The 22,895-nt window shown below is 41.8% G+C and overlaps 1 protein-coding gene across 3 annotated transcripts; it reads left to right on the top strand.

Moving 5' to 3' along the window:
- The first annotated feature begins 1,211 nt into the window (after positions 1 to 1,211).
- kansl1l (KAT8 regulatory NSL complex subunit 1-like) lies at positions 1,212 to 18,602 on the top strand. 3 transcript variants are annotated; one of them, XM_046404957.1, is made up of 16 exons: positions 1,213 to 1,448; positions 2,307 to 3,447; positions 7,220 to 7,358; positions 8,113 to 8,265; positions 9,177 to 9,280; positions 9,849 to 10,023; positions 10,973 to 11,147; positions 11,850 to 11,981; positions 14,089 to 14,250; positions 14,483 to 14,583; positions 15,088 to 15,200; positions 15,524 to 15,578; positions 15,670 to 15,782; positions 16,076 to 16,196; positions 17,370 to 17,627; positions 17,853 to 18,602. In XM_046404957.1, the coding sequence occupies exons 2-15, from the start codon at positions 2,354 to 2,356 to the stop codon at positions 17,595 to 17,597; spliced, it is 2,865 nt and encodes a 954-aa protein (XP_046260913.1). In that variant the 5' UTR covers positions 1,213 to 1,448; positions 2,307 to 2,353; the 3' UTR covers positions 17,598 to 17,627; positions 17,853 to 18,602. The 3 variants fall into 3 exon arrangements, with proteins under 3 accessions (XP_046260914.1, XP_046260913.1, XP_046260911.1); XM_046404955.1 differs by having other exon boundaries at positions 17,346 to 17,627; XM_046404958.1 differs by lacking the exon at positions 11,850 to 11,981 and having other exon boundaries at positions 1,212 to 1,448; positions 17,346 to 17,627.
- Positions 18,603 to 22,895: the final 4,293 nt, after the last annotated feature.

The following is a 22,895-nucleotide window of genomic DNA, read 5'->3' as shown; positions in this document are numbered from 1 at the left end:
TTGCTCGCATTAACTTCCTGCAAAATAAGGCTTTGGGAATTTTTAGTTTGCTGAGAAGAAATATGTATAATGTAGGTCCTATCTACACCTCAGACGTAAAAGATTGTTATTTTATACCGTATAAAGTTAGGTGATGATGATATCTTGATACGTGTATATTGTGTTTTCAGCTCTGTAAATGCTTTTTCTGCTTTTCTTATGGACTGATTCACGATTCAGCAGCTGAAAGATTCAGCTCATGCTGTGTACTATTTCTTCTACTGATTTATCCCTGATGTCTCAAACAGTCTATTGCCAGCCTGCTGTGTATTTGGAAGAATTTGTCACTTCTAAATGAGTTCATCACACATTTTAACAAGCTACAACCCACTCCTCCTGGTTTTTCTGAAATCTCATTTTACTGTCAAAATCCTTCAAAGGTAAAGCTCAGTTGTCTCCTGGAGAAATTATTATTGAATTTTGGCAACACTTCAAGGAACAGCTCACCTTCCACACCTGTATCAGTCTGTATTGTTTTGGTGTAAGTTGCAGTGTTTTATTGAAAATTATGATAACAATATCTTTCTGTCAATGATTTTAGTCTTTGAAGCTGACTGAAGGATGTTACCTTCATGATCTATTAAGAAAATTTACAATCTAAAATGTATACATGTCTGATCAATATTAAAATCCCTCCTTTGTTTGCATTTTATGATTATGAGATCTGTGTCTGGAATGGATTATAAAATAAGGCTCTTGTGATTACAAGACCTGTAATTATGAACACTTGTAATTACGAGGATCACAAAATAACAAGACCCAGATGTTATAATTACGAGATAATTTTCTTGCAATTATGAGATACTTTTCATGTAGCCATGAGATAAATTTCCTCTGAAATGATTTGTATGATTTGTATTAGATATTTTCTTCCAATCATGAGATAGGATCTAATTATGAAATCTCCTCCAACAATTAAAGTCTCCTTATTTATTAGACGCCAAGTTAAAAAAAGACTCTGAAATGAGTCTTTTTTCCTTTCTACGTATCGAGAAAAATTGAGAAAAGTACAACATTTGGAGGGTGAACTGACTCTTTCAGGCATAACCAAACTTTACTTAATGAAGAAAATGTAGTTCAGGGCAAAGAAATAGTGAGGGATTTTTCACTCGGCGTTGCCAGAAGTCTGAGTTTGTGCGCATGTCTTGAAGGCATCATGAGTCTGGTCCAGCCCCTCCTCGTTCAGATTGCATTCCGTCCACTCGGCGGTTGATGAGTGAAGGAGAAGGAGGCGCGATGTCAGTGAAAAGAAGAGGATGTTTATTCTGGGCAAAACAAATAGCACGCTGAATATCCGAGTCAGATCGTTAGATAAAACAACCAAAGGACGAAAAATATTTTAGGACATCTTCCGCCGTAAGTCTTGCTGGAATGAACGATGTTAAGTCAACGGTTTATCTCCTGGGCAGGTGAGTGCTGTTAACAAACGTTAAGTTACGGCAAAAAGATTTTTGTGGTTAACGTCCGTTATCGGACGCGCTTTAAGTTAGCGTTAGCCTTTGCTTTTGCACAGTTGAAGGGACTGCCATGTCCTCGTTAAAGCTAATTTAAAACTAACCTGTGATGGACGAGTATCCAGCTGTGTAACGTTACAGGAGATTCCCGTGTTTCCTGCTTCCTACTCGGCGTTTGTTGTTGTTTTGGTACCTTATCGTTCCCAGTCACTGCCATCCATTTCCTTTAAAGCTGTTTATTGAGTGAATGATTGTTATCAAGACGGGAAAAGAAATCTCCTCTGTTTATGTAATGTTAGTTAATCCGTTGGGTCACTCACATGTAGCAGGAAAACAGAGGACACCCGCGTTAACCACAAATAAGATGTGCGGCGGCAACAAAATGAGGAATTTATTTTGCCAAATATGCGTGTCACCACCAAAGTATGCGTCCGATGAAGGGCCAGCAGGGCGGAGAGATGACCACCGGCTCCCTGCTCCCATAAAGACCCGTTAAAACCATAAAACTGCGTCAACGTAAACCAGTTGACGTGAATGTGCAGTTTATTTGACTCCAGCTGCTGCGTCTGTGTTGAGTTTAGTTTCCCTCTCAATAGATCATTGCAGTTTGACTGTAGAGGCTTTAACTCACTGACTTGATCAGTCTTAGTCCAGACTGATGAATTCACGGTATATGGTATTTCTAAAATGTATTTTTTTTATTTGTGCTTTGAAATATGGTGGGATTACGGATTTATTTTTAGGGGTTATTTTACATCAGTAGACCAACATGTGTCTTTTTTTTTTTCTTTTTTCTTTTTTTTGTGCTGTCAGGTGATTTTGCCTTGGCTACCTAGAACAGTAGTGGTTCAGAAAGTGGCATGGCCCCAGCCCTGACCAAAATCCTGAAAGATGGCCATGGGATCCACCTGTCCTCACCTCCTGCCCCTGTCAGAATGGACTCAGATGGGAGAGCCATGCGCAGTACCGAGCTGGAGCCTCAGATGAGATCAGCAGATGATCGTGACCTCCAGAAGGTGTGGCTGAACCTTTCCTCATTTCCCTCTCTGGACTCCTGTCTCCCTGTAAGCCCCCTGGACGTCCCTGCCAACACTGTGCTTTCCCCATGTCCGCAGGCGTCTGCTGGTCAGCATGACACAGCGCTCTTCCCCAGTCCCACTTCCCTCCTTAACCTCCTTTCCTTCATTGAAAGCCTCAGAGACTCTCATCAGGTGGCCTCTGTCTTCCCAGGTGTACCCGACATGTTTTTAGTCCCTGCGCCCGAGCACAATAGCCAAGAGGCTTCTCTGCTGCATGGACGCAGCGCTGCTCCTGAATGTGGACCAGATGGTGGTGATGTGCATCGCTCCCCTCTTACTCTCAATATTGCTCCTCCTTTATATTCTCACGGGGAGATAAAGTACCAGGGCTACTCTCCCGTCTTTGTGCCCCCACCTTCACTGACGCAGGACAAAGTGGCTGGAATAGGCTGTCCTCCTTCATCTTCAGTGCAGCCTTGTGGTGGCAGGGTGAACTCTGAGCAGCCGGCATCCAGAGCTGCACTAGAGGAGACTGTGAAGCAGAAGGTCTCTAGGCAGACAGGACTTCAGAGCCGAGCTCAAAGGCTGCAGAGGAGACTACAAGCCCTGCTAGGAGAGCATGCGGTGCTACACTGCAGTCATCAGCTGGAGGGGCTGAAAAGGCACTATCAACTTGGAAGTGTGTCTCTCGACAGCCCGGACTCTGTACATCCTGGCATACAAGCTCCACAAGCGGACTGTAAACCCAGTTTTACCTGGCCGGACTCGTCCACAGCCTCGTCTTCCAGCACAGAGCTCAGGGAGTTCAGCCGCTCCAGCCAGGCGGTGCTGAGAGGCCTGCAGGAGGCTTTAGACTCTGAGGCCACAGCCAGCAGCAGCTCAGATGAGGACCAAGAGGAGGATAAGACTTATGGCAATACCAAGACTTCACCTGTGTGAGTATCCAGCAAGTGGAGGTAGTTTTGTATGCTAATCAACAAGACTAAAATTCTACAGCCCTCAAGTTTAGTGCTCTTCAAAATCTCAAAAGCTGGATGATACTAAGAGACTGATCTTAACATGTGCTTCTTTGGGTAACTGGGGTATAGGACTCAAAAGAAAAACCATAATTAGCTGGTGATCCTTTGAAAAAATGTTAAGTGTTTAAACACAATATGGGTGTTGTTCTTATGTAGTTCAACTATGTTGTTAAGCCAGTAACTGATTGATTAATGTCTGTAACCAACAGATTTGGTTACAAATTCTGTACTGGTTTACAAGAACTTACTTTTTTACTGTGATGCCTTCTGCTTTTTCCACACATGGAAACATGGACCTGTTGGTTTCTTTTCTTTTTTTTTTTATTCCTCACAAGGAAATAATAAGACCAGTTTCCTTCTGTCTTGAGTTGAGGGCTGCCTTGAAATCGAGGTCTGTTTCTTATTTTGAACTTATTGTATTTTCGAGAGCCACAGCGTGTCTGCGGCTGTCACAGCAGGCTATTACAGCTAAGTAAACAAGTTGCAAAGGAGAGACTTTAGAAATCCCCTGAACCACGTATTTGGCTTATCAAGTCCAAATGAATCGTATCACTTCACACAGCGTCTCACAGTTACCAGCTCGCGTTGAAGAAAACAATAAGAAGCCATTTCACAAACTTCACTGTAGCCTCTGTGCCAAAACATTTATTGTGCATTGCTGTGATTTGGTTGCCAGAAACCAGCTGTGGTTCACACTGGGACCACTCAGCTTGTTTTTATTCAGAGAAGTAGGGAGGAGAAATCTCATACTCCAGGCAAACTTTTCAGTTGATGAAGATAAAGACACTACGACCAGAGTGAGCGAACTAGTCTGAAAGAGATACAGGTATATGTAAGATGGGGAGAATGAAGATATTTAGTCGAGTTTATGCGACTTTTGCCTTCGCAGTATTAGCTGCACATTTCATTTGGCCCTCTGCAAAGTTTACATTGTGGTTGTTGTTAGTGCAGGTTTTGTCATCCCAGCTGTGGAGAGTGTGATGACACTGTTTATCCCCATGCACACACACACACACACACACACACATTCTCTTTCCATGCTGCAGTCAACACATACAACAGACTAGCCGGCTCTCTTTAACCGCAGGCTAGGAAATAAACACAAGACATGCCAGCAGTAAGCCTGTAATGTGCCAGCCTTTCTGTGCCATCGTGCTCCTCCTCTTTCGAAGGGAAAAAATGCTTTTGAAGTGTGTGTGTGTGTGTGTGTGTGTGTGGTTCGGACAGGCGGAGCTCCTGTACTTCTGCCCTTACTTGTATATTCCCCGATGAGGAAAGAAGATTGTATGAGCAAAGCAGTGTCAACGTGCAGATAAAACTGCACATTCCACACAAAAATGATGAGTATTTTACATGTATTTTGCCAGTTTAGGTGATATTTGTTTACATCGGTCTGGTTGATGCTTTTGTAAATATATTTTCTGGAAGCATTGCAGTGTTAAATGTTTCCAGTGTTGAAGTTGAACTGCTGATCTTGATATTCGTCTTAGGGCACTTGCCCACCAGGACATCGTGGAAAGAGTTTCTGTGTTCAATATCCAAAATATTTCAGAGATTGTAAGGGCAAGGTAATGTGTCAGACTTGGACAGTCTCAGGTTTGAAAATCTGCATTACATATTTGCTTAGACAAACCTACCTCTGCGCATGTAATGCTTATCATTTGTTTTGAAAAAGCAAAAGCTTCACTTGAAATTGAGATTCTGTTGAGAGAGATTTCAGTCAGAGCTGCACAGATGGTCAGTTTAATTCCTTTTAATGCTATGGTACCAACCAGCTTAATATGCAGTCAGAAAGGTGGACATGTCAGTGTTCGGACAAGAGGTCTAACATCCTGGATGTCTTAAATTAAGTCTGATTAGGCTATTCTTTCTGGTTTAAATCCAGTGTCGTTTATTGCTTCATTTAGATTTAGTTCTTCAGCCCCTTTGTTTGTTTCCCAAATCCATGCAATAAACAGGAGCCATTTACAAAACTGGGGCACGTTTATTAGACCCGAAAATAGGAATGAGAAAGAGTATTTTATATATATGTGTGTGTGGGGGGTTTGGAAGTGTCAGCTTGCCTTTTGTGTCTGCTGAACAATGCTCTGTGCCAGTAAATGTCCCCTGGGAAGTTTTTATGGCTGGTTCTTCCTTGAGGAGGATATGTCCTTGCTGGAGATGGTACTGGTCATTGCCCCCTTTTAGAAAAAGTGGAAAGAGTTGGCCTTTAACATTCTAACATTTTGAGCTCGTAAAAAGCGGTGACGCGGTTTGACTTTAATTCGAAACCCTGTGTCCACATTGCTCATTTTCTGCGCCGGCAGCAGTCCCTCGCCCATCCAGCTGTTGCTCATTCTCAGTTTTCAGTATGTGAGAGAGTATTCATTAAAGGCTACGTGTTGGAAAGTTTTGGTGCAGGACACACCCTGAAGTCCTAAAGCTTCTGAACGAGCCATGAAGCTCTATTCAAATAGAAGACTTTGTAACCCCATTAATACGTGCTGGGACTGGCCTTTTGTTCAACCAGGATTTGAACTTGAAAACTCCTACTTTCTCACTGTGGAGGGTTCCCAGCAGGTTGCTAGACACCACATTATATTAAGCCATGTTAATGTGTAGTTTGTGAGCTTGTGCACTAATAGGTATAAACTTTTCCTCTCCTGTCCTCTCCTCCTCCTGACTCGCCTACTGCCTGGCAAATATTCCAGGAATTTTCTCATTATACATTTGGAAAGAGCCGCAGGGCAGCCAGTTCTGGTCATTTTCTCCAGAGGAATGAAAGAGACTACTTCTTAACAGACCTATTAGCTTAGGGTCGAGTGAAACTCTATTGCAAAGCAGTCTTTGTCCAATCATGGACTTTGTTTCCAATAGTTCTCCTTTTGTTATGAACAGGCACGTAAATAACATTTTGGGTATTTAATGTAACGGGGTGTTTTAAAAGAACAGCCTCATAATAAGGCAGTGTATTGTCTAATACTGTGTGTAGCTGCGGGCTGACTTCCCTAACCTTTCTCTGTCCTGCATCAGAGTGTGTGAGGTGGAAGAGTCCTCCCCTTTCCTAGCCAAGGTCCAATAGCACTGCCATAGCAACTATTGCCCCACTGAAGCCAGCCAGCCAGCCAGCCAGCCAACCAACCACACACACACGCACACACACATCTGAACTAACTGAACAGGCTAGTGCCATGGAAACATACTATAGACACACACAACACAAATCAAGTGTTTTCTTCTGTGGCCTAGATAAGCTTTTGTCCCTCCCTCCCATATTGTCAGGATGCTAACAAATTGACACATGGCATCATAGCTGTGTAAAATAGGTCACATGGTGACAGTGCCGCAGCCTAAATGTGTGATTTGTCAAATGGTTTGGCTTGGTCTTGTTAGTACTCTCTTTGTCCTCCTCCCTTTTTTGGCTGACCTTTTTCCTCTGGTCACACACATTTTCACAAATGACTGTCATATGCTGGCGGCTTCACACACGTCCGGTGGTGGATTTATTTATTGTTTTGAATGAGGAAAGTGGATTTTAAGTCTAAAATCTGCCACATTTGTGACCAAATTCCAAAGCATTCAGATTAAACTTCATGTGGCAGGGTTTTAAAGCTTTTGACAAAATATACAGAATGCTCTAATGCTACAGCTGTAGGTGGGTCTAACTGTCCCCTTCTGTCATCCATCACACTCCCACTCCTGCCCTCAGTGGCAGCTTTGAGGGGAGTTGGCTGGAAGAGAGAGCGGAGCTGGGCAGCAGGTGGAGCTGGCTGCAGCTTCGTCTGGCCGAGCTGGAGGGGAGGATTCAACAACTGGTGGAGCTCCACAAGCACATCCGCTCTACCAAGGTAAGACAAAAGTCCTGTGTAACCCGCTCATTAAAAGGCACTTTTGGGAATATTAGTCAGGTCCTGAAACAAGTCCGTTTTGCGTGAAGACAGTTTATAAGGTCAGGGTCTGTGTCTCTCCCAGTAGTTTTTTTAATATACATGCTCACATGTGGTGCACCTCAGACAAAAATAAAAACACTTCAAAAATGAAACAGCATAGCTTGTCATGCTGCCAGCTTGTGGTAACCAGAAGCTTTGTTGGTAGTATGTGTCAGGAAGAGAAATTGTGTATTTCCTGCATTTGCTGCAAATGTGACCGACTGACTGATCAGCAGCTCTGTGAAGAGCGCTGCTGCTTCTATTTTAAATAATCACTGTGAATACAGATGTTCATATTTCACTCACAAATTCCTGATTTGATTTTGTTATCTTTTCTTTTTTTTAAAACCATGTTTGTGAACTGCACACACTCACACCCACGCACCAATCACGAGCTTTTAAAACTGAAAGTCAAATTGAACAGTGGATTTAGAGAATTGTGATGATCTTGGTAGGTTAAACTCCATTTTAGATACAATGTATGGCAATGTTTACAATTGAAAACCTTTAAGTCATAATCTTTGTAAATAATACTTTCTTGATAGGCCCAAATTCATTGCAATAAAACACATAAAGCCCCCAAAAAGAACAGTGCTAAAAGGTTAACTCATGTTTTCTCTGTGTGTGTGTGTGTGTGTGTGTGTGTGTGTGTATATATATGCATGTACCTAAGGGGGGCGTGGTGCTTGCAGAATCGCAGCCACTGACAGACAGACAGATTCAGCAGACCCTGCTGAGAGAGATGGCGGGGTTATCCTGCACAGCTTCCGATGCTGACACTGAGCCCTGCAGCCCCACACGCCTCCTGCACAACATAGAGAGACAGGTAGGAGGGAGGACACATAGCACACATCCATAACACACAGTGGGTGAAGATTAATGATTAATCTACAGCTCAATACGTTCCGTCAGGACAAGATTCTATTAAGTCAATTAGCCTGTCAGTCTGTTGTGTAGAAAGCGCAGGAGGTTTTGGTATCTGTAATGTTGTATCCAGGTGTTAGGTTGAGAGGATTAATCTAATTAATCATGGTATGCATGCTGTTCCTGTGTGCTATTATGCTAAGTAAGTTCCTGCTGCTTTATGAAACCTGTGCCTATTTAATCAAGTCAGTGGGACCTTCATTCATCCTTCCAGCAGTAGAGGGTGAAATGTTGCTGATCGTCTGTTAATCTAACACAGCAGAAACTCTTAATGGCATTAAAAGCTGTACTGAAAAGTGAATCTGTGATAGTTTAAAAAAAAAGAGTATATTTAAGCGAATAAGACAATCCTTTTCCTAACAACACAGTTACCCTGCTGCGACGTCAGCTGCGTGTCCTCATTTACTTTGCCAAAAGTGGGTTTGTTTACAGTCAGAAAAGTGCAAATTAAAGGTGTGTATATTTCTTTCTTTCTGCTCTCTGTTGACATGCAGTCGGACATTGGGTGGAGATATGTGCTATTTAAAGTCTGCACTTTGTGTGTATTGGGCCACAGTGGGCACGTTTGAGCCACGTCCAGCTCCACAGTGAAGCAGCAGAATCATTTCTAGTCAAACATCATGAGAACAAAAGTAGAAAAATAAGGCCCAGGTTAAAAATAGCTAAAATAATTCCTTAGTGTTGCACCAGGCATGTAGCAACATGAATAGTACACACAGTACTCACTGTTACTAAAGAGATTCATCATATTTCACACTTAGGTTTAATTTGTCACCTGTGAAACGTGTTAAATAGATTGTATCTGCGTTGCAGAGTGCTCAGCTCAGCCAGATCGTCAACAGTCTGATGCCTCCTCTCAGCTTTTCACCGCTCTCAAAACAACCGCAGATCTGCAAGGGCAAGAGAGCCTTTCCAAGGTGGAGAACACACACACACACACAAATCTCATACAGCAACTGTGTGAGCATTGTACTGCAAGACTGTGACATCTTCAGCAGATATTATCCACCTTTTATGAGCTGCAGTGGAATGATTTAAAAAGATTTAACAGATGACAAATTGTGCAAGTTAGTTAAAGGAAACACTTGTACAGTTGTACTGATGAAGGTTTATCCATTGTCCCGTCAAGCCGAGGCTGAAAGACAAGTATCAGGTTCAAAGCCCGCTGCCTTCTTGTAATGTAACCCTGTGAAACAGCCCGGTCGGCCTCCACCATCTGGCCCAACTTGAATCATCCCTTCATGTCTTTCCTTCCTGATGCCTTTTTAACTCCCCACATCTGGTTGTGAAGATAAAAACCACAAGATGTAAAAAAAAAAAAAAAAAAAAAAAAAAAGAATTCCTTCTTGTTTATGCAAGTAATGGGAAGGTTATGTGTAGATAAGCCCCACACGTGCTTGAAAAACTTGCTTTTTTTAATGTGTGAACTTTGCATCAGTCATATCCTGGACATTTCTACAACCTCGTCTCATATCTTCTCCTCAGTGGACAGAGTGGAGATGATGCTTTTGTCCCTGGGAGCTCGAAGAGAAGGAGACTGGGCACCAGGAGGCTCATCAAAGCCGATGTGTCATGCGTGTGTGCCCGGACCCGACCCCTGGTCACCTACCACAAGCCCAGATTGTTCGCTGTCAGCACCTACAACCCCAGCAGTCCACAGGTAGGGCACACAGAGTCTCCTCTGTTTGCCAGCCGGGCCCTCTGAACCATTTGCATGCACAGCTGTCGAAGCTCAGGCTCACATTCTGTATGACGTGTACTTGTAAATGTGATAATGTGGGTAGATGATAAAACATCTGTTTTTTTTGAGAAACACTCACGGGCAAGGGCTGCACGTTGGTGTGGTGGTTAGCGCTGTCGTCTCACAGCAAGAGGGTTCCAGGTTCGAGTTCAGTTCTGGGCCCTTGTGTGAGGAGTCTGCATGTTCTCTCTGTGCCTGTGTGGGTTTTCTGAGGATGTACTTATAGGATTGCTGCCCTTTATTACAATGCACCACTTGTAAATCCCAATTGTAGGTCCATTTGGGGTTTTGTAACAATGTCTGAAAAGCCAGTGAAAGTGGCTGAAAGTCTTAAAACATATTCATTAATTTATTGAAATAAGGTTATTCCCGTATCGATGTCAAATGCAGCCTGAAAGCAGTCGCTCTTACTCAGGCTTCAGTGGTGGAATGTCATATCACTAAAATAGTTCGTCAGATTAAACAGGAATTAATGTTTAAACTCAGACACCTGCTTTCAATTAAACAATGGCGTCTCCTGGATCTGTTTCAAATAAACAAGCGCATGTGGATTATTTTAAACCCCTAGCCTTTATTTAGCCGGGGGGGACATTACACAGTAATGGGAACTAAAATAAGACTGAGAGAAGAATTAAGTGTGATTTACTAGAATATAGTGAACTACAGTAAATATAGCGCCATCATTGTGATATTGCCAGATGATGAAGAAAGCCCTTTAACAACTTAATGACTTTAATCAACGTGCTTAAGCATCCTTTATGACTCATACTCTTCATTCTGTTCTTAAAGACAAAGAATCTCTAATGACCATTTAGCAGCGTGAAAAATAACTTTCTCTGCTGTTGTCTCGCTCTCTCTCTTTTTTCAGGACTTGGGGAAGTCCACGTGTACCCTCTCCTCTTCTCTCTCATCATCTTCTTGTTCATGCTGTTCATCTTGTGATCCTGTGGTCCTGTGCTCTGATCCTGACTGCAGCTCCGGTAGCGCCCAGTCCTTCAGGACCCCCAGCTCCACACCTCACCCTGTGTTGTCTCCTTCATTTGGTAGGGGGAACATTAGCATAGCTATGCACACATAGACTTTACTTGGGTGGGCTTTCACTTCTACTTTTTTTTTTTTTTTATCCTCCATCCACAATCAGTTAACTAGTGATCATCTGCTGATATTTGCATGTACAATATTCTGTTATTTTTGCAAATTGAGAAATCCATTGGCTATTATTGTCAACAGGATATTTCAAAATTGATAAAAAGAGATTGTGGATAATGATTGCGATGAAATAAATCACAGTATTATTTTTTGGTGAGAAAAAGTGAAGTGAGAAAATAAAGGAGGAGACACAAAGGAGTCAGATTGGAAATTGATGAAGATGTCACTCACCTCTCTGTAGATTTCCTGTCAGCTTGAGAACAAACCTCTTATCACAGCTGATCGTAGCTTCTCCTTCTTAGCTGCTTGTAAAGTGTAAGAAAAGAGATCACAGGCACTACATCACAAATGATGTGCTGTATTATTGATATAAAAGCTGGATTGTATTTCTTCTTCTTTTCTCCCAATAAAAGTTCTGGAAATTGGGAGAAGCGAACGATGGTTTACCCCGATGTGTCGAGATGTTTGCCAGTGTGAGGGCTTGCATAGCAAACAACAGACGCGGGTGCTTTGACACAGCATGCGTGTTACCTTTGATTACATACTTGCATTAAGAAATGTTGCTGAAAACTCTATTATTCACTGATTTCTTCCAGACACCATTCTGTCCCACCCCTTAAAGATGGCCCTGGCTAGAGAAGAATGGTGTCAAAGACCTTTGGTTGTCAATGTCCAACCATCCAGTCCAGCATGCTACAGCAGGCGCAGCTCGACACCGCTGCACAACAGTAAGATCCTGACACTTAACGGGATCGATTACATGGCCTGTCGTGTCCTACGTTCTGCTTCGTGTGCTTTCTTTTGCTGCACATGTACGCCACTGTGTACCATTTCACATTGACAGAGCTTTTAACTGTGCCATGTAGCACCTCACTGAGCCAGCATGTTGGGAGCAGCGCTCGTAACCTGCCGTGTTGATGGCATCCTCGGTTGATGAGTAAGAAGACGGGAAGGCAGAGGAGCTATTTAAAATGCTGCACCTGCATTCTTGTTGTTGTTATTCATCGAGCCGACGGGAGCCTCGCTGGCTTTTGATCCGCTTCTCTTTGCCGCCTCGGAGCTGCGATGAAGTCTGTTTTTGAAGTCAATGCTAATTTAGTGTTAATGCTAGGTCAACACTACTTGCTGCAGCTTCACAGTAAAAGCCTTTCCATGGCGCCTTTTATTAGAGTCACTTAGCTGCATTACTGCTAGTGTTTTGCTCGCAGTTTGATAAGACACAGCAGGAAATAATGTGAGTAATTTCTACTTAATATTGCTGTTTATTTTTACATTCAAAGTTATTGTTAATGTATCACTTGTCCAAATGTAAACTGAGACTGGTTTTTTGCTTTAATGTGTCATTATGAAGTAAATGATGATTGCACAGTATAATGGCTATAGAATAATGACATTATCAGCATTTAGATTTATTCCTTATTGACCTCAGTTTCACTGTGCAGTTTTGTCAGCCACCGGGCACGACTTCTCAGAGAAGAGAAGACTGTTTGATGATCCAGTCAGGCTGGCAGCCTTGCACCATTTCTATCTGCTTTCATGTCTACATTATAGATTAAGTAGCAGAATGAAGTCGTACTTGTGCCCTGTGCGATTGGTAGTTACTACACTGAGGAAAACGAAAAAGCGATCCAGTTGTGTCTGCAACAGCAGCACCAACCATAACACCACTAACAGATTTCAAAGAGTTCTTTAGTTGTTCCCAAACAGTAATTTCTGAATAATTATAATTAGCTGACTTGTTCAGATACTTCTCCCACTTAGTTGTTTCAGCGAAAGGAAGCAAATCCATTGACTAGCCGTCTCCCTGTGTACCATCACAAGCGGTTCTTAGGGTGTCAGATACACTGCTGGGTCTGCATGTGGTCCCAGCTGAGCAGTAGATGGAAATGAAAACATCTGGCACTTCACCAATGCCAGTATGTGTCTTTGTATGTCAGTCTGAAGCTATGGTGTGAACATTTACTCATGCACTTATGTAAATCTGGCAGCTTTGGTTTCATGGCTTTCAGTGACTCATGCTCACATGATTGTTTGATTTTTTTTTCCTGTTTATCGAGGGAAAGTTGATCTAACACTGTGATAAATGAGCAAAGTGTTAAAAAAAATGAAGTGAAAACCAGACGAGAAGTGATGCGGTCGGAAGAGCATAAAGGAGGAGACACAAAGGAGTCAGACTGAAAATTGATGAAGACGTCACTCATCCACCGCTCTGTAGATTTCCTGTCAGCTTGAATGATCTTATTCTCTTTTTGTGAATGGCAGAGGAAGAAGACAGCCTGTCAAGTAAACGTCACCTAAAATAACAGCCCCTTATCACAGCTGATCGTAGCTGAAACAGAATGAGATCACACGAACACTCAAAGCAAGCAGGAGATGGAGAATAATGACTCGTGACGTAACTTCATTAATGGTTGACTGTCGTAGCTGTTTGTACAGTGTGAGACTAGAGAGCGTAGGTACTACAACACAAACTCGTGTGTTGTTTTGACATAAAAGGTTTCTTTAGTACATTTCATTTCAATTCAGTTCACAACAGTTATCTTTTGACACTTTTTCCAAATAGAGCAGCAATAGAGAACCATAGTCTTGGCTAGCATGTTATTTGCAACGTGATTATTTGAAATAAAAGTGCTCGTGTGATGTGAGTAAGAACAGGAAGCTGAGACACAGTCACCTGCCTAAATAATAGGACTAATGGTTAAGGATTAGCTTTTGTACACTTTAACCAAAGCGTAAAATCCCAGAGGAACTGAAGGGTAGATTAGAAAGAAAGGTTCATTCCTGCTGCATATTAACATAGCTTGTATGTGTGTGTGTGTGTATGTGTGGTTATAGGTCACAAATTACATAAGCGGCGTACAAGGCATCATGAAAGCAGAACAAGACAAAGTGTTATGGGTCTGTCACCGATCGGGACGGCGTACTGTGGTCAGAGTCAACACAGGAGAGCCAGTCGGAGGAAAAAGACGCAAAGACACATCCACAGACTGGTAGAAGGTGTGTGCATGCAACCATGTGTCCTTCCTGTATATTTCAGATTCACAGGAAGTCTGTGATTGAACTGCCGCACTGAAGGCTCTCGACCCAAAGGAGAAGTGCTGGTAAATGCAGCCATTTTAGAATGATGTTGGGTTTCCTAAAAACAAAAATGGCGATTGGATAAATCAGCCCCCCTTCCCAGTACTAATTACAGATGAAAAATATGGACATGTGTGTGTCTTCCACCTAGATGAGGAAGATGCTCTGTACCAGCTCTGTGACACAGAGGACAGTTCAGATGAAGTGCTGGAGCAGAGCTACACACACGGGACACGCAAGCAGGCCTCACAGGTAACACATACACAGATTTGAACTTGAACTTAGAACAGCATACACTATAACAGTGAGAACCATTTTTGATATTCAGTAATATTATCTTAAAACATCTGATCAATAAGTGCAGTAAGTGCAGCCCTGGAATTTTTAGTCTCAGATTTTGCACCTAACATGATTATTGAAAACAGAGACACATGTTGAATGCTTTTTGCTGTTGAATTAGGCAAATTGTGTTTAAAGCCCAGAAATTAATCAGACACTAATTACAGGGTTTGTTGGCGGACTGCAGTGATATTAGTGAAATAATACTTGAAATTAAACACAAACAAACAAACAACAAAAATGCCTCACAGCACAAATTCAGAAACATCCCTGACATGCATATGAGTTAAATGTGAAAAAGTTAAAAGTTGAAAAAGGTCAGTCTACAAAAATCTTGTTAACACTTCTGAATCACCGGCGTTAACCATCGCTTGCTCACGTTGCTCTTTGTCCAACTTTGGCCATGTTTCTGTTTAGGGGTTTGTTCGCAAACGCCAGGGAGTGAGTATGTACAACATCAACAACGTTGTCATCCCTGTGTCACTGGCTAAAGTGGAAAAGCTGCCTTACAAAGACATCCTGACACCCAGGTATGGAACAAAACTGCCTCTGAAGGAGCTGCATAGAAATGTCAAGGTCCTGGTTTTATGGTATAATATGTTGTGAGTTGTGGGACAAAACAAAAAACATAAAATCATCACTTTAAGTTAGTGAGCCCAGTTTTGATTCTGTTCCACCTGTAGAATCCTTTGCAGTTTTCACAACTTTCACGTTGCTAAATGCACATCTGATACATTATAATATGGCTGCAATTAAACACAATGCATCTACTTAAAAAAAAATTGAAATAGAAAAATGCTGTGCACACTGTCCGTTATTATTGTCTTGTGACTTCAAAAAATTTTCTTTGCAGTTGGCGAGTGGTTGACAGAGAGGCAGAGAAGGCGGAGCACGACGAGGAGGGGCAGGTAGGGTCTCATCGCTTTGGACTGGAGCTCTTTATTTTGTGAAGAATATCTGATCGTTATTTTTTGTGTGTGTGTGTGGGGGGGCTTTCAGGTGGAGGATCTTGCTGATGAAGTCTTTGCTCAGAGACACCTGGGCTTAGAGCAGAGAGAGAAATTGCGCTGGGGATCCTGGGGGAAGAGGAAATGCTGCAGGCTTTCCAAAAGGTGGAAATAGAAACACACACAAACAAATACACACCCACAGCTGAAACTTTCATGTGAATACTGTTATCTCAGGTGGCACCCAAATGCAAAGTGTACACCCATCAGGGTGACATGTGGGGGAGGGTAAATTTTCCAATAGAAATGTCAGGCGGTTAACAAAGTGTGCTGACTGCGCAGTGCAACTTTGCCTGACTAACTAATCTCTGTGCATGTAAATAAAGCCTGTGCGAAAGTGGAGTGTTGAGTAATTTCCCAGTGAAGTTTCATGGGGTATGTTTGTTTCTTCTCTCCAGATCTGGCAGCAGGTTGTCGGGAGGCGGGGGCGGGATGTGCACATCGGGAGAGGAGAGCTCTGTGGAGTTGAGTTGTGCTCAGCTGGATGCTGACGAACACCAAAGCTCGGAGGAGTGGCTGGTGAGATGAAAAGCTCCTCAGATGAAACCCCAAGTGCCCCAAACAAACCCAGAGAATATCAGAGTGTGAGGATCAAGGTGCCACAGGAGGGAATTCACAGTTCACAGAATTCAGTCATACACAGACATTTCCTACTGGCTATTATATATTATTGACATTTCTCATGTGGCTGTAACATGCCCACTGATTTATTGCATTTGGGCTTTTTAACATATGTGAAGTGTTCTTGAGGATTTAAAAATGGACGCTTTTGTTTTAGTTGACTTCACGCTCATGCCAACTGATGGCTTGTGAAATGAGTTCAGCACTGGAGAAGAAAAATCAAACAAAAATGAATCTGTTCTCAAAGGGGGGGATCAGGAAACCTGGTGATCTCAGAATGATGAAAAAAAAAAAAAAAAAAAAAGTCCAGAGAGGTAAAATAAGTTGACTAAAGAGGAAATGTCCTTTTTCTTTCCCTAAAGTCGCTTTAAGAGGTGATTTATAGAAGTATATTGCCTATAAATGGTCATTTTTCACTTCAACCCCAGAAGGATGTTTTCTGTAACATTCCAGTCAAAGATAAGGCTGTGCTATTAGAGCTTCAGAAGGAGATGGGGGTATAGAGTGGGAAAAAATGGTTTGCAGACTAATCAGTCCTCTTTCCCAGTCATATTGTGTGAGTTGATGGATCCTCGAGAGCCTTCGTAGATACTTGTCTCCACTCTGCTCCAGTTGCATGATTGCTCCGTGCCGCTTTGCTTTGATTGGAGAAGGAATGAGTTGCCACTAAACCAGACTGTCCTAATCAACCTTCTCCACACCACAAATGTCCCCTCCTTTACTCTTTTGCACTTCTTATGCACTCCAGCACCCATACAAACCCTGATTAAAACACAACCTTTAGTGATACATCCATGAAAATTTCAATGAAAGGACTGACATAGCAACAATTATCAGGGTGTTGGACATTATTTCACAGATAAATGTGTTGTGTATTTCTTTATGGCATTGCTAAAGTGTTAAGCAATTGTAGGTTGATTTATTGACAAATGTGTTACGTTCTCATCCCTTTGTCTGTAAAAATTGATACATTTATTGATGCATACTAACAACTGAAACATGCCACCTTGTCAAATACATTCAATTAATGTATTTACTCGTTTACAGCATCTGCCCTCTTCCCTCCGGCAGCCTCAGACACCCTGGGAGCGACGAATGTTTCCTTTGGATGATGTTGATGTTGATGAAGAAGCTGTCCTCTGCAATAACCCAGAAAATGTCCATTCAGGGTGCTCAGTGTGTAGCTCTGCCTCCCACACATCGAAGAAGTCCAACTCCCATCTCTCCCCAGCTCGGTTCTCTGGTGCTACACTGCCACCTGGTGGACAAAGCAAGCGCAGAACACCCGATGGCAGCTGAGAGAGCAGTGCCTTACTTTTTTTTATACCTGTAAGTTGTGAAAAATATTATCAAAGCTTTTTGCTGCATTTTTTTTAGACTTATTTTCAACAAATTCTTAATATGTCTAGGTTTTAGTAAATAATTTATGTTTCTTTTATAAGTAAGGTTCACAAGCCAATCAGCTGATCCCAACCAAACACTGAGAGTCAACACGTGTTTTTGAAAGTTACTCAAATGGTTATATTTGTTAGTTATTGTTTATTTCCTCTCTAGATTTCCTTACGTCTGGGACCACAAGGAGGAACTGGACTGGACTGGAAATGAACCCTGGGAACTTTAATTGGGATTCTTTTAACATTCCAGGACTACATTGATTTGACCTGACTTGCTTAATAATTTGAAGCAAAAGTGTTTATTTAGTGAGTATTGTAACTTGTCAAATTAGTTTGAACTGACTACTATAGCTTCTTCTACACTTTCAGGTTTTACATACAATGCGTACTGTATGTAAAGTATGTCACTTGCTATTTATTTTCACACCTGTCTTAAAAAATATGTATAGAAAAACTTTAGTACATACATATATTTATGTAACTTTTACCTGATTTACATGTGGTTTTTGAGTTGTTTTGTGTGTGTGTTGATGATGTCTTTTTGGTATATATTTTTTTATGAAGAAAGAAAAATAATTAGTCAACATTAACATTAGGAAAACCTACTCTAGTGCTGGATGTCATACTTTTCCAGCTGGTATTTTTTCTCAAGTTTTATTATGGCTCTGACTCAAATGGTAACAAGCACATACTGTAGGTGACACTGGGGCAGAACAGAGCAGCTTTTGTGCTGACAGCATTGCATAAAAGGGATAGGATCACTGTACAGCACAAACCTTTGTGTATTAGAGGAAAATGTGACTCACAGCAAGGGGAATTTGTTCATTTTAGACTGGGCTCAGAAAACAAGAGATGTCAAAAAAAGAAGGAAGAAAATAAATAAATATGTTTGGTTTCTTTTCAAAGCCAAGTTTCTTCTCGTGGCCAGTTAATGTTGAATTTGTAGAAAATGGCTAATTTCAGCTTAAAGCACAAATGTAAGAATGAAGAAAGAAGCGTCAAACTATAGCTTGCACATGTGAACACAGGACAAGATGGAGAAAATACTAAACCACAGTAGTTTGTAAGATTTATAATTGTTGCCTTCAGATATGTGATTCTGAAAATGGACACATCACTTGAAGCATCTTCACAGTCATAAGCTCTATGGTTTTCATTTCAGTCACGTGAAATATGTCTGCAACTTCAGCCAGGTCTGCTAATCCTGGAAGGACAAACCAATGTGAGGTCGTTTCAGTCATTTGGATGATTAACATTTATGGAGGTCACTGCTTTTTAGATCCACAGTCCCCATGAAACGGCTCATACTTTGATCCCATATGCATATAATATCCTTCTCAGCTAGCAGGAGGGCTAACGGGCAGATGGCGGTCAAGGTCATCCTTCTCATCTTACATGGATGTGTGTCAGTTTGCTTTGTACCAGATATGAGAGACTGGGTGACCAGAATTAGAAAGTCAGTCAGATGAAATTAGTTTACAGATAGTAATTATCTGATTCCAGGTTGGTAGGGGTGAACAGGATTTTTCTCTTAATCGGATTTTCCATTTTCTTTGCTCCAGATATCTGTTGAGGCAAATCTTCCATTCTTTCTTAAACAAGATCCTTTCTGTGGTAATCATAAAACTGCCAACATTTTTTTAAACAGGTGGATTCTTCCCTGCTGATCACTTCCACTTTGGCCAGCTGCTTCTTTGTTTTAGGTGCTATGACCGACAGACCTTTTTATCTCTCCATGAAAAGTGGAAGAAAGCCACCAGTCTCATCTCTGCTGTAGATGATCCACCTCAACTCTGTGCAGCCACATCTGTCTGATCCAGACAGCTAGCAGGCTAAATGAGCCTCTGGTGGCCACACTGAGGCCATAGTGCTCTTCAGATGCCACCTTCTGTGAAAATTCCTCCAATAACTTCCAATCAACTAGAATTAACCAAATATACTGGTGATGAATTGGTGGTAAATTTGTATTCCTTCAAATTAGCCCATTAAATGATTGTGTTTGGGCACAACTATGCAGCACAGTAATTTATTATACTGCATTTCTGCATGTTTTGTAACAACATCTGTTGCGCTCCAGAGGGCGCTCTTTTGTCAAAAAAAACACCCATTTTGAACCATCCAACATTGGAATCAATATGATGTAATGCAACAATATTACTATAGCAATATTGTAATTTATACCATGGTCTGGGTGAATACTGGGGTCTGGTCGGCTGCAGTGATGGTGGTTATCTGCTAAGTAGTTCCAATCAAACTGTTCACCGTTCGATATTAATGCGCTGGCTGCAGACTCCGACATTTAATTCTGCAGTACATGGGGGAAAAAAATCATCACAGCCTGGTCCTACAGTACTTCATCTTCACCACAAGATGGCGACTGTAACACAGAACGCAGTACCTCTACACTTGGTCTGTAAATTATCACATAAACATCACACTTTTCAACTCGCCACTACAGACTGCGGTCCACAGCACACGTGGAATAACATTTGTTCGTGCAAATCTTGAGATTGATTTTAGAACACTGACATGACTGGATCACCTTTTTAAACATACTGTCAAATTATATTTTCAGTTGGGGGACTGCACATAACATGATATTACTTTGAACCTTGTTGGCATAACGTTAGTTTTCTGGCTAACAGATGAGCCAGAGGGACTAGAAATATCTCCAAATGCCCACCATATCTAAGGTTTCATGTCTTCACTGGAGAAGTGAACACAACACCTACATTGCATCGGAACTTTTCCGGATGGGAATAATTGTTCCAGGTATTAGTCAAACCATCAGATGTTGCCAGGGAAACGGGGTTACAGATTTTTAAAAAAAATGTAAATTTTGATTGCAAAACGCAATAAAGTGTAAATTAAGGGTTTTCATTTTTTCAATTAGCAAGTGACCAGGGTTTGAGCGGGATAATGACCTTCGCGGTATCCATAGTCAGGAATTAATGGACTCCACCGGAAGAAACCACCCGATGGCCGGGACACCTCGTCGGGCATTATCTCTTACATGACTGTTTGAATACTGTTACATTTTAATTTTTTTAACTGTAGATTACAGGGATTTTAAAAAGTAAAGCTTCCCCACCTCTCCATCCACAACCCCCATGAAGTGGCAGTGGGCAGAAATACTATCAAACATAAACAAACTGAAGCTTCTGGATAAACGGGCTTTTACAAGGGGTAAGTAAGATAACATTTTTTCTTTTAAATCTTTGTAGCGTGTAATGAGCAGTGGGCCAGGGCGCTCAAACTATAATGAAACTATTCATTGACATCTGTGGCTTTTGTCCCTTGGAGGACATTCATCGTCAGTACATTTGTCCCACCTAAATTTTAGCTTGCTAGCAGGAGCTTCTGAGTTACCGATTTTTATCGAGGCACTAAAATCTTAGTTACTTCAATATGGCGGCTAACGTTATTTTTTCGCTAAAGGAAGCGAAATTGGTCTCGTCTAGCTAATGTTCGTATGCTAACGTTAGTACTCGAAGCTAATGACAACAAATCCGTTTATGTTTCAAAATTTATGGTACTATGGATAAGCATGCGATGCCCATTAAAACTCATCAGTTTCAGAAACCAACAAGAAGCTAAATAGGACCAGTCAGAGTCAGTAGCGGCGGCGACGCTTCAGTAACACTAGCTAGCATTAGCTCTGTTGTTTACCTTCAAGTCAAATTTTATTCATATAAATATTTGCCTCAGAGGGCTCACAGTTTGTTCAGCATACGACCTCCCCGAAAAACTCCACTCACAATCAGCATGATAAAACTACTGAGAGGCTGTGAACACACATATGTATATAGCATTGCCTTTAATTTTCTACCCAGTTCAATGACAAATCGCTAAAGTGAGGCAATTATACCTACAATCTCTGTACAACGAATGGAGCGCAGCACCGTAATTACTTCAGCACAGTAACAATGCAACGATGTGACTAGTACAGTTATTACGGTAAATGTAGGCTGCGGAGCCTGTGTGTCCAACAGACCGGGAGTTGCACTGAAAGACACTGCGCTGAACAGGTAAAAAAAATCCCAAAATTGACTTTCTTATTTTTACAACAGCGCGATAATACGAGCGAATGCGTGTGAGTGACAATGACTCGACAAAACCTTGTGATGTTGGCAGTCAGAAGGAATCTTTCGCCAGACGGTGCATGAGCATTTGAGGGAGCATTGAAGCTGAAATGATGAGGTGCCCCTCTCTGTGTGGATGGAGAAAGGACGCATTGTTCGTCTACAGGAGAACTGGGTCTGGGTTCTTATGAGTCTGCTGTCTCATCTTTTGTTTTCAGGCAGGTTAGGTGAGCAGTGTTGCGGAATTAGGCTGATATGAAATCACAGCTGAGCAACAGATCAACGAACCAAATCTCTGACATAGGTAAGATTTATTGATGACCTTAGCTTTTCTTGGTCCAATTACGCACTTAAATCGTTGTTTCATTGACGGGTTGAAATGATCATTTGTGCATTGTGCTACATAAAAGCTCTACCTTTTGCGGTCACTGCGGGAACGTGCTGCGGTGGCAGTGCGTGGCTACCAGGCTGTAATAATCCTATAAGGCATTATAGAGAGCTATAGCATGAGGTCACTGTGCAAAAAAAATCATAGAGAATAAGTCCTTATTTAATTGTAATACTGGCTTATAGTCTGAGCAAAGCTCCCTAATGAGAGAGGGAGAGGTGTGCAGAGTGCTGAGTCATATTGGTTGATTCTTCTTTGATTGATCACACAAATTAAATCCCAATATGTGAATATTTGCCATTGTCATTACCAGTTTTTAACAGCTTTGATTTCGTTCTAAATCAAACGGCAAAGCTGCTTATATATTAAAATCTTTTCACTGAAGCCCTGCTTCATCATAAACCCACACTGCAAATGCAGCTAAGACAATCTGGGCTGTTACACCTCTGAGATGCTTTACCTCATGCCAGCTGGATATTAAATCATGATAGATGTGTTATACACTTGTAGGCTTTGGCCCAGTCTCATTTACATACTGGGGTTGGTTATTGATTTCTCTCTGTCCCGTCCACTTTACAGCACTGTGTGCAGATACATTAAAGTGCCTGATGCATTCAAGATGAGGCAGCAGCTCTGAGCTCCTCCCCTCTGAGTGATTGGGCTGATGCTCCTGGGAGACCAAGCTGCTAGTCAGTTGGTTTCTTATTATTCCGCCAAGGTCTACTTTTTGCCT

Source organism: Scatophagus argus, chromosome 11, assembly GCF_020382885.2.
Source record: "Scatophagus argus isolate fScaArg1 chromosome 11, fScaArg1.pri, whole genome shotgun sequence".
In the NCBI taxonomy this organism is placed as follows: Eukaryota; Metazoa; Chordata; class Actinopteri; family Scatophagidae; genus Scatophagus; species Scatophagus argus.
Note: the sequence above shows the minus strand (reverse complement) of the source record. Positions and strands in the feature narration are given on the sequence as shown.

What these genes read in the sequence shown, in the direction of transcription:
- kansl1l (XM_046404955.1), top strand. Translation starts at nt 2,354, where the DNA reads ATGGCCCCAGCCCTGACCAAAATCCTGAAAGATGGCCATGGGATCCAC. An exon ending in TGCTGCAGGCTTTCCAAAAG is followed by an intron (nt 15,783 to 16,075) that starts GTGGAAATAGAA and finishes TCTTCTCTCCAG; the next exon opens with ATCTGGCAGCAGGTTGTCGG. An exon ending in AAAGCTCGGAGGAGTGGCTG is followed by an intron (nt 16,197 to 17,345) that starts GTGAGATGAAAA and finishes ACTCGTTTACAG; the next exon opens with CATCTGCCCTCTTCCCTCCG.